This window comes from Neodiprion pinetum, chromosome 1, assembly GCF_021155775.2.
Source record: "Neodiprion pinetum isolate iyNeoPine1 chromosome 1, iyNeoPine1.2, whole genome shotgun sequence".
Classification (NCBI taxonomy): Eukaryota; Metazoa; Arthropoda; class Insecta; order Hymenoptera; family Diprionidae; genus Neodiprion; species Neodiprion pinetum.
In genome coordinates this window covers 29,938,456-29,954,665 of record NC_060232.1, presented here as the reverse complement: position 1 = coordinate 29,954,665, position 16,210 = coordinate 29,938,456, and the positions used below count along the sequence as shown (strand labels likewise).

The window sequence follows — 16,210 nt, the reverse complement described above, 5'->3', positions numbered from 1 at the left end:
AGACGTACGACTTGATTTTCGGAGCCTCGATTACCTGCCAAACTAGACATGAACAACGGCTGTTTGATACTACGTTACCGCATTTTCCGTGACTGCGTCGATTTCCAAGCTTGAAGATGAAGGCGGATACAACGGAGTCCAAGGATACAACCGACCCTTGTTAATAGGAGACAATGGATCCTGTGATGGATGAGCATCGAGGTATGAACACGAAATCACGCTTCGTTCCGGAATGTTGTACTTTCCGAAAATGTCGACATAAGCACCCGGCGAGAATCTTCGTTGGACATAAGTCGGCAGAATTTTTTTGTTGTTTTATTTATTTATTTTTTTCATCATTTTAAAATCTATTCAGAAAGCACCCGTATACACAATGTACGACCAAGCAGGGAATTGTGCCGTGACCGAAGATCGTGCCGACCACATTACGAGCGAACAATAGATTTCGCGAAGAAACCGCCTCCCTGCAAACACCAAATCACGATTCAGTCTCCAAGGTTCTATTGTTGAATCAGCTACGGGAGGGACATTCTCTCTCCGATATCCAAGGCCACACGTATTTTCTTCAAGGTGTCTCGTCGCCATTTATATTTGAAATTCAATTTTCCTTACCCACATATTTCAAACGTGGCTGGGGGTATCCTGTGAGCATTCGCACAAGTCCATCTTCAAACTTTTCACAATCGACGCGAGATTTGATACATTTTTACAGGGCCGAGGTTGAAAAAACTCTCGGCATTCCAAATTCCTCCGACGGAATGAGAATGGAGAGTAATTCCACAAAATTTGGGAACCGAGTTCAGGCAGCTGGCTCATCCGTCAATTCAATTTCAACAATTTCAAGCTATAGTTTATTTAGATCTACCAGAAATCCAACGGTATACCGGTGAGGCGATCCTGAAGCTATTTGGAACCAGGTCCTCGATTTAAACAAACTGCAGAGCGACTCTGACCGGAAGACAAAACGTGGGCTCGTAAGCTGGAAATCACGTGTCGCGTAATAATTTAAGATTAAGGAACCTGGGTGAACAATTACCAGCGATAAACGGCGCGTGAAAGGTCGACAAAGAGAACCGAGAGTTCGAAAAAGCTCCGAGTAAATACGCGAGGTAAATTATTTTCTTTTCCCTGTTTTCTTCTCTCGTGACCATGTACAAGATCATACGTATGTATACGTATGCAATTATACATACACATATAACTAGAGAGCGTAATATAGTGAGCGAGGTATTCACGTCGGCCACACGGTTCTTGGCATTGCCCACCAGCAGTTTACAAATTTACGATCCCTGGCCAATTTTTCGCTCAATAAATTTCACATGGGTCCGAAAACCGGCAAACATACGTTACGCGTGTTTTACCCTTCCCTGGTCAGCAGTGTAGACCCACAAAGCAGATTGCCGCGTTGTCAGCTGCCATACCGTTCGCCCACGGTACACGTCCGGCAAATAACCGCGTTAAAGCTGAAACTTCGGATCCAGCTGACCAGAAGCCAGAGATTCATCATTCATCGTGCAAATTCATCATGCGAGAGTATAACGTGCGCGTCATATACTACGGCGAAATTTCGACATTGTTGAAAGCTTTTCGAGAGATTGTGCCGTTACTCGATTGTTACTTCAAAGGGTCAACTACCCTGTCGAAATGAAAAATAAACCGATCTTCGGATGAAGAAATGATGGTCAATTGTATCCCAAGCTATTAACAGCGGGAATACGAAACTCGGAGTGCCGAGCGCAAGTCCGGCAGCAAGTTCAACCTATGTCATTAACTCTGCGAATTGAACTTTGGTCTAGTGTAAACGGTGAGACTTGATCGTACTGTAAGTCACGCATTTATCATTTGCAAGGTGAATGGTGAAGAAGGGTGAGGAAAAAAAAACAAAATCACTCAAATGCGCAGTCGCGGACACGGGGTGAGAGCAATTTAGTGATCAAATTAGGTACTTCCAACAACGCTGAGTACACAACAAGTGGGTATAAAAAATGAGAAAAACCGAAAATCAGAATGACCAATATTCGGAACGTAAAAATATCGAAAATTTAAAACAAAGAAAGATCAAAGTGATGAAATTTCACCACGTCAGAAACTCACGGAACTGAAAATCTTTTATCATCCCGAATAGCGCTGTTTCAGATTTTCCAATTTTCTCATTTTCGCACTTTCGGAATTTTCACTTGTCGGGAGTAAAAAAGTAAGTTTCGGACCATTCGAAACTTCAATGTTTAGTCAAAGTTTGATTTCTTTAAACTAATTTTCGCGACCAAAAAATTCGCAATTTCAACCCTGTCCCCATACAAACCACAAACCGCGCTTGCAAACAATTGTGCAACGTCTTAAAAATCGATAATAAAATAACAAGCAAGCAGCAACGATTCCTGTCTTCTCGAGCGAATTCTTTACGCTCGGCATTCGCCCCCGTTTCACATTCAATTTGGATGATGAAACAACGGTAAACGAGTCGCCTCGTTGTCACGATAATTACCTCCGTGCTTTGTTATACCGCGTACCTACGTCTGTTTTATTTATTTCAATTTTTTTGTTCTTTTCGACGCCGCCAAGGAAACGTGAAATAATTATAAACCCCTACCAAGATGGAGATACTCCGTCTTATTTCCGCGTCCTTTAAGTATAATTAGCAGTTCACCGGGGGTGAGCGAGGCAGTTTTTGCGTATCTGTCAATGGCAGATAACGGGGCGTGCAAAGTAAGCTCGAAGCCTGTGGTGCCTCTTTATATTTGCAAAGAGGTCGGTCGGCACTCGCGCAAGGTGAATACCGACCATTCGGCACCCTTGGCTGCGTCGGCGGATGAACTCCTTCAGGATGATCCAGGTAACGATATAAAGCCACGCCCGAGACCGGGACAAAATGAAATCTCCTTACGGTTATTTTATGCGCGAGTTTTCAACGCCTACCCACGCCTACACCTGGCTGCGTAACGCATATTTTCCGCGTACACGTGGATACCGCCTTTACGAGGGGAAACGTTATCTCGGCGGGGCACGAACGAAAGCTTGGACGGTTCGTGATCTCGCGACTTCGCGACTCCCCTTTCGCCTTAGAAAAGGTGAATCCTTACTAGGTACAACTTTGGCCTCCTCGCAACTTCACACCGCACAACCTTTTTCCGTGTTTCTCGATCCCTAACAACCTGAGAGCATTGAACTGTGCAGCCATACTTCGCGGAATAATTTCGCCTCTGGCTGTTACATACGTCGCACTTTAAAGAAGTCGCGACGACTTTAAATCAATTTTTTCGACGTGTTTAAGGACGTGTTCCGATCCTTAGGACCTAAGCTACGCGTATGTCCATCGTTCTCCGATAGATTCTCAATTTATGAAATATCGTTTGGTATGCTCGGCACACGTTGTACCGTAATTGGAAAACGCGATTTTTTCCTTGGCAATAACAGTCAACTTCTTCAGCAACTTCTGCAGCAAAGTTATTTTCCGATATGTGCTCGGATGTGTATTCGTGCATAAAACGCACGTTCCTTGTTATCGTAACGAAGTTGTGATCACACCTCATATACACCCTGGCAAGGCAGATGACGATTTAATGTTCATCCAGTGTACGGCTACGCGGCCAACGATTATTATTGCAAGAACAGTCAGTCTCCAAGCTCTGATAGGTGTACTTCGTTTTCAAAATACATCCGCTTTTTCGCATATTCTTCTTTACTGAGAGATTTCTTTTACTCGATGTTTACTCACTACGCACGGAGATCCCATTCGTTTCACTAGAGGATATTTAAACTCAAACGGGGTTTCTCGACTAGCTTCTACGACATCGTTAAAGCTAATTGACGTATGGAAGCTTTTGAAGGAGCAGCTTCGCTGGTGGAGAAATTCTTTTCCTGCGTCCGCGTAATACGTTGATATTAAGCCGTCAGTTGCCGCACGAACAACATCACTGCAGTGGATTCCGGCAATAATGCACAAAGTGTACCTCTGTACAAACTTCTCGATGTCGTCAGGAAGTGAGGCTTATCACGCTTACGAAATTAGGGAAAGACACGTCAAAGAGTCACGGATACGAGAAGGTTTCCAAATTACCATAAAAGAAAGACAACCAAGGCGGAGCGATAGCGGCATGAAGATATACGAAAGTTCCTCTGTGCCGCGGAATTTCGACGCTTGACTCCGTTAAGATCTGCTTACTCGAGTACTTCCTGGATCATAAAACGGAGGAGAAGCAGTAAGATTATGAAAAGATTTACCAACAAAAGTTGAGACACCGCTTGCATCTACGCCACAATCATGCGACACTCGAGTTGTTACCGAATTACAGATTCGATCGCAATCATCGCGCTCATATACGGACGGTAAAAACGCAATGTCGGTAGAATGAATCTCTCTAATTGTAAGTCTGTGTCTTAACTACGTGTCGATTTCGCGCTACGCGTGATGTGCAGGTCGAATTATACAAAGTTACGCCTTGTTTCTTGCCCGTTGAAATTAAATCCTGGGTGTGAAACGAATTCTTCAGCTATTGTCCGAGAGGTTGAGTTGAACCAGTCACTCACCCTCGACGCTCCATCCTCGAAACTCCCTTGGCAAATGTTTGCCGAATTAGTAGTCTGGAGTGGGTCGTTGCCAGTGCGGAGTCCTCGTTGTCACGTTAATCGTAACCTAAATCTCGCGAGTACTCGTATTTTGTAGTTAGTATGACCAAGTAATTACCTCAGGTACCTCCTGCATCCCTAGGGCCTGTTGCTCCTCTGGGAACAATTCTTGCTAGCTATTCTCGCCTCCATATTTCATGGAAACTCGTCTGCCGTTCCCTCGAAAATCAAAACCGCAGTATTTGCTCCTGGGATTTTGCCTATTTGTTCGTCCATCAGCCGTTGAAAATGGATTCTGGAGTTTCGATAATTCGTAGAAATGGTTGAATGTAAATTCTGGTATTCAATTGCAAATCGTCATATTTTCCAACAATTTAAACCATCGGTTCTAGAATTTGGAGGAGATATTATAGTTGCGACGAAGTGATAAAAAATTGATGCCATTTATAATGAGATTTCTTTTACCTGAATTGAAAGAAATATAATTAGTGAACAAGTATCAAGTCTGAAAAATCTACGATAGATGTTAATTTCGGACAAGAGAAAAAGAAAGAAACAAAAAATGATTACAGTGTATTGCAGGTTATTTGGGAGAAATATTTTCATAAATTCTAGTATGTCCAAATGACCCACGTTTTAATTCTGAGACGAAAACTTCCAGTTGTGTTTCGGATTTTTATCCAAGTCCTTTCTTTACAGCCAAGGGCATGATATCCTGTTGTTTAATGAAACGTGGATACGAGATACGTAATATACGAGAGAAAAAATTTCAGCTGAAAAGGGAGGCGCGACAAGAAGAAAAAAGAAAGGTAAAATCCAGCTAGCACTCACGAGCACCCCTGGGAAGATTCAATTTGGTGTTGAAGGAAGCTCAGCGCAGTTGCAGGTTTCTTCAACTTTTTCCAAGTCTATGGCCCAGGGGCTCTGCCGGAAAACAGCTCGCGGAGTCGATTTATACGGAGGCAAAGCCCTTGCATTAGATTGTTACGCCGAGTTCCTGACGAGCGAAGCCCTTCGGCTGCTGTTGTTACATTTCAACTCCGTGCACGCTCTGCGTCGAAGCCCCGGCTTCCTGTCCTCCCTCTCGGTTTTTTCAGAACAAAGCCAGAGAAGAAAAGAGCTCAAGTTTCGTTCCGTTCTTATCCGTCAGCTATTTAATTCAACTTAAAATGCGAAGAAGAGAAACTTTCCACTCTTCTACTGCGTAAATTAATTGGTGATATAAGGAGAAAAAGATTAAAAAATCAGACAAAAAAGTGAAGAAAGGGAGAAAAACGTGAAGGAGAAAAACGTGACGCAGAAAAAATACAGGTGACGAAAAGTGGAAAAATGGACAAGTATACGCTGAGAAAAAAGAGTTAGACTTCCTCTGTGCCACCGATGAAAATCGAGCCTATCGTCCCTTCGCTGGTTTTCAAAATGACGCTAATCCACTGTTCGAGACCGGATTGGCGCCTTGGACTTCAGGTTTCGACGTTCCGAGTGACTTGAGAAAGAACAAGGAACCACGTATTGTTAATATGCGATATTCAGAGTGACAAGACTCTACAGTTATCGCTAAGCTAGCCGAGCCAATACCACGAATGATATGTCGAAAACTGAAGACTCTTCTTGAGAATGAAGACAAGTCTTGAGAGGGCCCCTTCCTTCTCGATCCTCCAGAAAAGAGCGAACCGCTATAAATCAAAACTGACATCTCTCCGGCATCTTGTTACATGTGAGCAGGGTTGCCTGGCACTTGTTTCATAAAAATCTAAAATCAGTTGGAATCGAATTAGAATAAAGTATCTACAGATTATCCGCTGCAAACATATCGCGAATTATTATAATTTATAAATTCTTATTTCGCTAGGTAACGCGCATTTTGTCATCACGACACTTTCTCTGTGGACTGTAAAGAAAACTTCGCACACCCCCCCAGAGATTCCCGTTTCTGCAGGTAGTTTTAACGGTAAGCGAAGCATAGACAAAAGGAAGAGCAAACGACGAGGCGAGTATGCGCAACTTTGAAAATTGCCATTTTTATGGAACTGATCCGGAACGGAATTGACGGCTGACACTAAAGCCTCCGACTGGCGGTTTCTTTCATAATCCGCTCCTCGCACTGTAACCTCAGGGCTGTAAGTTTACGACCGGATACTTCGGAGAGTTGCGATCCTCGACCGGACGTGGTGGCGCTGAAAGTAGCCTTGAATTTCCGGTTGGCAGTTAACGGCGGTGCGAGGTGCCGGATTCAATAACGTTTGCCCCACCAGTCGAATCACTCTGGGGTGTGAGGAGGGGGTAGAACGCGATACTAAACGAAAAGCCGCGTGAACTGCGGGGGCCGGATAGAACGAGAGAAAGAGAGAGAAAAGAAAAAAGGGATGGTGAGAGAAACAGAGAGAGAGAGAGAGAGAGAGAATGGAAACGCCGGCGTAAATCGGCCGATAATAATCAAATTGGCGTCTGAAGGGGTTCGACGCTCCTTGAATTCTCCCTACTTGAGGGAAATGCGGAGAATAGCTTCCGAGTTAATTTATAGTTTAGGATAAAATCGTCATGCATGTCACGTAACATTTCCGTAATAATAATTAAGCATAATAATAATTACTAGCTATCACGCCATCGCTTGCGATAGCGATGCCACTAACCAGCAGCGTCGAAGAGAGGGAACATCATCTTGGCTCATTGATCGCCGAGAGTCGATGACGGTTGTACGGAAATAGATAACAGATAGACGAACTTCGTTCGTCAACTGTCGGATTCTCGAACTCCTCGAAGAAGATTACTTCGTCTTGTGAGCAGACGTAACTTTGATAATATTACACTATTTCTGTAAAGAGATGTTTCCTCGAAAGGAGAAACCTATTCGGTTGTATACTTATACGAATTTCGTTACCGAATTGCCTGTGTCTATTTTTCCGAAAAGTTGAAGACACTTACATCGTGCTAAAAACGAGTTAAAACCTTGGTAACTTCGCTATTAAGATGTTACCTTTCGCAAATGTGTGTGTATAAGAAATTTTAGAGGTGAGTTCTAAGCTCTGACAATGAGATGTGACGCGTGGATAATTTCGCACTCCTTAAATGATATTAAGCAAAGCTGTTACCGCAGCTGAGTGAAAAGTCCTGCTTGGGTAAAGGGGATAATTTGTGAGGCGAACTCTCGAGACGTCGTCGGAGAATCCATGTATCCCTACGACCGTGGCTAACCTCGTGAAACCAAACCCAACTCGGTGTAACCCAGGCTGATTCAACGTCGTCTCAAGCTTTCAAGAGCTTTGCGTGCCTTGCCGGAATGTATTGTAAGATTCCTCCTTTAAAGATTTTATCTTTCTTTTTACTTTCCTTTTCTTTTTCTTTCTTTTTTAGCTTCAATCTTTCGATTGAAGTTTGATATTCAAGCCTGTACATCGTTTCTTGATAAACCGAGTACCGATTAATGAGGACACTTCGATCCGAGACGAAATTATTCCCCAGCGTAAATATCATATTATGATGAAAATTAATAAGAAACTCGCGAAACCTCTTCAGCGAAAAGAAATCAGAAGGTAAAAATTCACGCAGCGAGGATCTTTGACATTATATTTGTATTTTGACGAAGAGACGGGAGTACAGTTATGACACTTGATCAGCGTGAATTTCGTAAAGTTGATTCATCGATGCAATTATAGGATAACTCATTATTGCACAACTTTATGATCATACAAAATTCAACAAGCCGTAAGAAAGCAAACCGTATTTAACTCGAGTTCTGGGAACTGAACTTTGTTATTCTAAAGTTGTAAAATAGCAATTTTTTATACAACGTTTCGTTACGCTAAAGTTTCTGACTTAAATTTCGCAATACTTGTTATTTTATTTTCAAGAGAAAATATGCACACATCTCGATGGTCTGTTCCCTTTAATCGTATACTACGGAAATAAAATCTGTTCCTGATTAAAACGTGAGGAGAATATTTTGTTTTTGTACAAAAGTAGGTATCCCACTCTTGGTGCAGGCTTCAAAGAAGTGAAAAGTGAAAACTTTTTTAATTTACAAACGGTTTCGTAGCATCACGCGCGCTAGGCATTCTGCAAATTGACCGAGAACAGCACTCTGATATTCCGTTTATACTTTCATTCCGTTTGTAACTCATGCTCTGTAAGAAAACTTGTAACAACGTGTTGATACGAGTGAAAATTTTTAATGTGCATTGTTAGAATCCTTATGTACAATGGAAATCTACCAGGGATCTACTGTTTCTGAGGAGAATATCTTTCGAGATAAACGTGATCCTCGACCAAAGTTATTGCCCGCTAGTAGGCTACCAGAAGTTTCTCTGTATGGTTGTTGTTTCTCTTATTTTTTTTTTTTTTTTTTTTTTCATTGTTCACGAGTTCAAAACTTCTCCCCGGTCGGTCCAACAGCGTCTTTGACGAGCCAATACCGAAGTCAGAATAAACGCTCGTTGTGCAAGTTCCATGCTGCTTGACTTCGCGAAGTATTACAAGAATCCCATCAGCCTAAAGATGAAATACGAAAAACGGATCGAGAGAGGCAAACAATTTTCAAAGTATTTCCCACCGAATGAGTTCAATAATTTAGGCCATGAGTTCTAAAGGACTTTGCAGCTGGTCGCGCTTAGTCTCGCCTGAGATAACTCGAAGCTTGTCTTACCAGGTCAAATAATTTCGGTAGCAGCTTCCCGTTGTTCAACAAACGCTCCACTGGCATCGAATTTTTTTTCGGTTTGTCGTTATAGTGAAATATTTTTAGGAAATTTAATTTTTTTTCCAAATTATTCGCTCGCAGAACTTACCATCATTAATTTCTCGTATTCTTCCTCGATCACGGTACCATTGTAGTATCGCGTTGTTGACTTTGTCTCCGGATAATAAAAGCCACGTTTGCAAACGCACCGATAACTTCCCCTGCGAAAACCAAGTCCGGGTATGGCGACGCACTGAAACAAGAGCATAAACCGTGCAACATTGTTAATCGTTAGAACATATTTGTACCGAAAATCTGAATGGTTTATGGATAAGTGAACGATTACGTTGTCCGAATAAATATATAAAATAAAAAAAAACAATTCAAAAACTATTTTCCATTTTTTCCAGTAACTTCAGTTTGTTATCCTCAAAATCTCTAATCTCCAATCTTACATTGATCATATATACATATTTTGTGGATAAAAAATACCCTTGAAACATTCTAAGTGAAAGAAGCTTGTGAATAAGAATACGTTGCAAAAAAATCATTAAACACGTCCAATTTGGCGATAGTCAGATGACTCGAAAGAAATTAGCAATCAAATCTCGTTCTTTCGCACAAGCAAATACTGTTGTGTCAAACGGCGCGTTATAATATCAGTGAAGTTCAAGCGAAGCCCCACTTCTGCCACGTGGGTTGGAGAGTACAAAATATAATCCAACGATAAGCCGGCCAGCCCGGACAACAAATTTTCCAGAATAATTAAAAAAAGAGCAACAATAACGGTGCCCAGTGCTCTCTGCCTTCAGATGGTAGATTGGGCGTGACGTTCGAGTTAATTGCAAAAGAGAAAAACACAACTCTCAGAGAGTTATGCGAGAGGTAAAAATATGTCAAGTTAAAAAACAGTGTAATAAATAATATCGTTGCAATCCAATTTCAAGCATTCAATCCTACTATAACATTTAATTGCATTTTCTGTCAAAAGGAACGGTACGTTTTGGAACAGATATCGAATATTTGACTCCTGTCTTTACCAACCATTTCATCAGGTGTTTCGGCAACCTTTGAAAATATTAATTAAACATTGACCTACGTTCAGAAATCGAAATTCCTCTCTCATTTGGAACAAAATTTTTCGTCAATCAATTTGACCGATTACTTTTATCCGTTTTTACTCATACGTCGATATCAAAGAAAAATATACCACGAAGGAAAAAGAGTCTAGTAAATCCATGTTAGCCAATCGATCGATGCACCTTCTGCTAGTTATCGAGTCCGCAGCTCCACGTCTGTTACACCGAAAAAATCCATGACCTCCGAGTTTGGGAAAAAGTATATGAGAGAATGGTCCCGTAGCCAAGATTAGCCAGAGTCGCCGGGAGTTGGAGTGGATTAGGCGAGCCAAGCTTGATTAAAACAAATGTTATTTATCGCGGCATGTGCCCGGCATTCGAAACCAAATTGTGCTCCCTCCACTTGTTACACGATTTATTAATCCCAGCCTACCTACGTGGCTGCAGAAGACGAGGGCAAGGTGAGGATTTATCCCTTTTTATCTACCCGTGTGACTTAATTCCTCGTATTCAACGCTGCTCTATCGTTGCTTCCGACAATTCCTGCAAATTGGTCATTGAAGGACGAGGATTTTCTACGCGATATAAGCGATAAAAAAAATGAATGACAACCATCCAGAAAACGAAGGAAAAGGGAAAGGAAACTATGGGACATCACTTCGCCTCACCTCGGTTGTTCGTTTTTTGCACTTATCACTGGCGGCGAAAATGTTGAGCTGCGTCGATCCAGGGGGAAGAGGGCACTGATCAATATCAACTCTCCGCAAGTCGATGTCGATTCCACTTGTGCCCCTGTAACAAGAAACGAAAAAAAAACTTATTTGAATACGGCAGAAGCAACAGAAAAGGAAGTTTGATTATTTAAGAGTAGCAGAAATCCTGCGGCGTTTCGTGTAATATGGAAAGAAAAAACCGACGAAAGAATATACGTAAAACAGCATTCCTGGAATTTGATTTGAAACAGCATTGAGTCGTTGCGCAAAAATGTCCCATTTCTTATTTTCATCCATCAGACCGAGGCTACCTCGAAAACATCTCTTGCGGTGTTACACTTTTTCTCAAAATCAGAATGCGAGACTCGCGAAATGTCAATTCTCCAAGGATCACGTCTAGTCGGTATGCGATACTGTTTTCATATTCTGTGGGTATGAAATTCAAGAACACGGTGCTCTGGACCGTGAGAGTAAATTTTTTTAAAAGACAAATATCACCGAATAAACGATTGACAAATATAATTCCAGGACAATTCACGTATTTTCGGAAAACGATATGCTTAAAAAAATAAATAGCGTTGAAGCAGTTTCTTTTTTTCGTATGAAATCCACTCAGCAGAGATTGGGTATTATTTTTCCTTTAAAATACTCGCTCACCCGATGAGTATCGACAAATTATTAATCATCCAAAGTTTTCGTACATGGAAATGAAAAGTTCCAAATATCAAATGCAGTGTTCAAATAGCTTTCGCGGATGTGCTTCCCGAGAGACTCTTGACACACTTGAATGATCTTAAAGCTGAGCACCTACCACTTGCCTTGCTTTAAATTCACTCTAACGCGGTAGCAAGAATATTTGATCAATTCGTAGAAATCTCTAACGAGATTCTTCTCTTCCATGCTGCTTGCCAAATGACAATGAAGTGAGTAAAAGAAAAAAAAATAAGTTGAATACTTAATTACAATAAACTTAACCACTTGGAATGATTTCTTTGCGAAAAACTCATATCGGTATTACTATAGAAAATTTCTTCGCAAATGATCGAAATGACGTCGAGCAAATTTTCGCCAATAATATTTAATCTCGAATGTAAGTTTGTGAATCGTTTTTACTTCACGATTGCAATATTGCAATGTTTTGCGTGAATTCGAATTGAAGCTTATAAAATTGTCGAAGACTGGAAGCCGCTTTATTGCCCTGTTATTTCGCCTGTTTCTTTGTTAGTAATTCTTGTATTTTATTAATACACTCTTGGCTTTATATCCATATATGTTCGTGTTAATTGTCTTTACGCCATTTCTTAATCTTTTTTACGTACGCTCGTAACGCTCTCGCAATTGAACATTATAAATATACGTTGTGTCATATGATCGGAAATTTTATTCATTAAATCGTTTCTTTTTCGGTTACTCCGTCCCTGACGAGTCTACTCTGATTAATCTAACCTTGTTTTATAATTTGGGCTTTTCTTTATGTTTCTCGCAAATTGCCTTGTATCTTTCCATTCGATTGAATAAATAAACCGTCACATTCTTCAGACACGAGTTTGCTGAAATTAATTTCCCGTTTTCGACGGAATCTTTTCAAAGTAAGTAATCACTCTTTTTTGTAATCTATTTAGTTTCCCAAACTCTCTATCTCCCTTCCATTACTTCTCCTTCTCTCTTACTCCGTAAATACACGGGCTCTAAATCGCTCGACAAACTTTCCGGAACGTAAAAGTCCGGCTGACTATTCTACAACGCTGCAAGTTCTAAAACAAGGAGTTTAAAGTTTGCATTGCGGAATGCTTGACTGGATAGCAAGTAAAAAAAAAAAGAAAAAAAAAAACCGAATGGTTTTCTTTGCCCAGAGATGTCTCTTCCGGGGCGAATTTGTTCCTGTTATACAGTTGGTTCCGCCTCGCTATCCTAGAAAAGTTCAAAAACCCAAAATACCGTGATGCGAGTAATAACATTATCGCCAAGACGATTGACTTGATGTCCGATCGGTAATATTAATAGATCAACGAATCAACGGGTACAGCTTGCTTATATTGTAGACATTATACGGAACCCACGGGAGACTGAAATTCCAGGAAGAAAAATGGTTCTCTCGTCTAAATGGACAAAGTGACGGTTGCGCGTCAAGTATCAGGGGATAAAATGCGAAAATTGGCAATCCGATGTTATCGATCAAAACTTAACTGATCCGTTGGCTGTAAGTTGATACGTTTCGAACCGTTGAAGGAACGGCGAGAGGAAGAAAACGGAAAATGACTGATTGACACTAATTGGAAAGTGAACGAGACAGTGACAGGTTCGAGGAACAAACCAAAGGCGTGTGCTTACTGCTCGAAAGTTGAACGAGAAGAGCTCGTCGAGTACGGGACTATGTGGCTGGGATACATGTACATATACATATACATTATACATGTATATATAATATAAGATAAAGGTATGCAGACCACGTCACCCATTCGTCTAATAAATTGGACTTTGGAGGGATAATCTTCTTAACGAGTAAGAATATGGAAAAATCTCCGCAGAGGTACACCAGGGGTTATTCATATAACAAACTACGTACCTAGGTATTTTATTTTAGTTCCAGTTTCCGCACCCGATTAAATTACCGACCCTGTATGTATTTGCTCGACTTATCCCCCCCGTATTCTCGGGCATTAACAACTCTTGAGAGAATTTTTATTGTCCTCACCTTGACTACAAGTTTCGCAGGACGCACAAGGGAAAACTTGCCCCAGAAAGTAGCGTCGAGCTAAGGACGAATTGGAGCTTCAGCTGTAGGCAGCAGGAGCGGTGCCGGCAGCAGCTTAATGGCCTCCTGTTATTAACGAGGCCTCGTAATGAGATGAAGATAAGAATAGCGAAACGGGGGAGGGAAGCGACGGGTTGGGACAATGTTTAACCATGTTTTCGGCGAAACTGCGTAGGTACCCAGTGCTTCTCGAATTTCGTTACACCCTCGGGCAAACTATTAGATTTCAATGATATAACACGAGACGTGATTCGACGTCAGACTTTATATAACAGCGCAGACGTCGACCGAATCCGAACCTGACAATTTCATCGACACCCTTAAATGAGGCTAACGAAGTTGAATTCCTCTGACAAGAAATTCAACATCACTTTCAGTTAATTCCTAAAATTGAGACAGACGAATCTAACTCTACACTTGACGATAGATTAAACGTCGTGTAATTGAATTTCAAAGTACTGTAAGCGCGAAATTCACAACCGAGATAGACTACGAAACACCCTGCCACTTGTAACATTTGGAAAAGCAGGCGAGTAGTTTACTCTTGAATTTTGAAATCTAATCAGCGTGCGGCCTGCCGATGCATGAAGTATGAACAATGCGTTGAATCTCTGTACAAACGTATAATGGCATTCGATAAGACATCAAGTGGTTGACGAGATTGACGAGATTGACGAGCTAGACGTCGATGCCCTCCAAGGGGTGCCGATAGCAATTTTTTGAAGTTACAGACTGACTTACGTATTAACGTATCACCTTTTTTCATTTTTCTTGGAAGTGAAAGTAGAAACGATACGAAAAAGAAAATCTCAAACCTCCATTTTAATGTATGATAATGCATAGACATATAATGTATGATTTTATATCAATTATTGAATCACTTTTGTAGTTTAACGTCGTTGTGAAGACGATGCGATTTTCACCCTGACGTAATATTTCGTTCTAGTTACAAATGGAAATTCATTTTTTCACTTCGGCGTATCGCTCCAATGAAACAACTATGTAATTATTCGTCAAATTCGTACGATCGGTAATGAAAAATACTACTCGATACCAACCATATTACGCGATAACTGAAAATTGCGATAATAAGAGATTCCTAAATTTTTCCAACCATAAAAAATGCATGGAAATCTTTTATTCCAAAGAATTTCATCGATAAAACCAATTTTGTAAAGTGAAGAAGAAGAATTTTGTCTCTCAAGTGCCTGATCACTGCGGTTATTCTACAGGAAATTTTTTCTTACTACATCACTCGCTTTTTTTCGCCGAAAAGTAAATTATCCAACAATATTTCCACCGCGATTCTAATAACCAGCAGGATCATGTTCGCGGCGATAGGTTAAAGAAACGATAAGCGCCTCTCGCGTAAATAATTATCGGTTTTCACACAGCATAATGATATACGGTGTCCGTTTAACAATGCCGCAAGAACAAGCCTCGATTTGAAAAAGAGAGCGGCATCAACCAACGGGGGGGGGGGGGGGGGGGGGGTTCCTTACAGACCTCGTATACATACCTATGCGTAACAGACGTTTTCACGTTTATAGCGCCCAAGTCGTAAATTTCTAAGCGACGGAGCTCGCCTGTCAAAATAGTTATTACAATCTTAAGTTACGCTTGAGTGAATTCCTCGGAAGAAAATCTTTCACAAAAGCATACGCCGCACCGTCTTCCTTGCGGTTCCTAATTTACTTCCCCAGAATTCGTTCTTTCTTCTCTTCTCGTAGTTGAATATCAGGTATTCCCACGTAATAAGAAAGGAAGAGAAAACCTTCGGAGTTGTTCTAACTTCTAAAAATTGTGACACGACATTCTTGTTTTACCGAATGCAGGCAGGTTTCGCGAAGCCACGCGGCTGTTCGTCGTCTCTATCTTCGAACCCATAGCAATTTTCTCATCGCGAGGTAATTTCCATCGGGCCGTGGCTCTAATATAATATCAACGACACTGCAACACCTGAATATCCTCGACCTCGCTGGCAATACTTCTTGAAAACTCTTTAACAAGTTATACATCGCAGCTGGTTGCAGACGTAGTTTGAACCCCAGTGGCCTTCGACGTACTTAGTTTGTGGTAAAACTTTCCCAACCGATATACAGGTATACATATACGGTGGTAGGTTAGACGGATGCGAGGAAATACAGTGCCTGCGGAAATCCAAGCCTCTACCTGCGTATTCTCGGTGCACCCCTTAAGTTCTCCTTAAAACTTGTCAAAGTTCATTCGATGCTGGGACCCTCGTGCTCCTTTTATCATTCACGGGTCGTTTGAACGCGGGCTAACCCAAAAGTTCTGGCACTTCTAGTTTTTTTTTATGCAAAAGTATTCCCTGAAGTTTAAATATTGAGAAATATATATATATCTGTATATTTTTTTTTTTTGAAATCGGATAGCAAGCTGTTCTAATTTTGAAAATTGT

General features: G+C 41.1%; 1 protein-coding gene across 2 annotated transcripts in view; it reads right to left on the bottom strand.

Moving 5' to 3' along the window:
* Nucleotides 1-16,210, bottom strand: part of LOC124218372 (metabotropic glycine receptor) — a 137,372-nt gene that overhangs the window by 43,709 nt on the left and 77,453 nt on the right. For both annotated transcript variants that reach the window (XM_046624906.2, XM_069136823.1), the window contains exons 4-5: nucleotides 10,989-11,112; nucleotides 9,351-9,494 (exon numbers count right to left, since the gene is read on the bottom strand). In XM_046624906.2, the coding sequence (XP_046480862.1) occupies nucleotides 9,351-9,494; nucleotides 10,989-11,112 (268 nt within the window). The remainder of the gene's footprint in view (nucleotides 1-9,350; nucleotides 9,495-10,988; nucleotides 11,113-16,210) is intronic.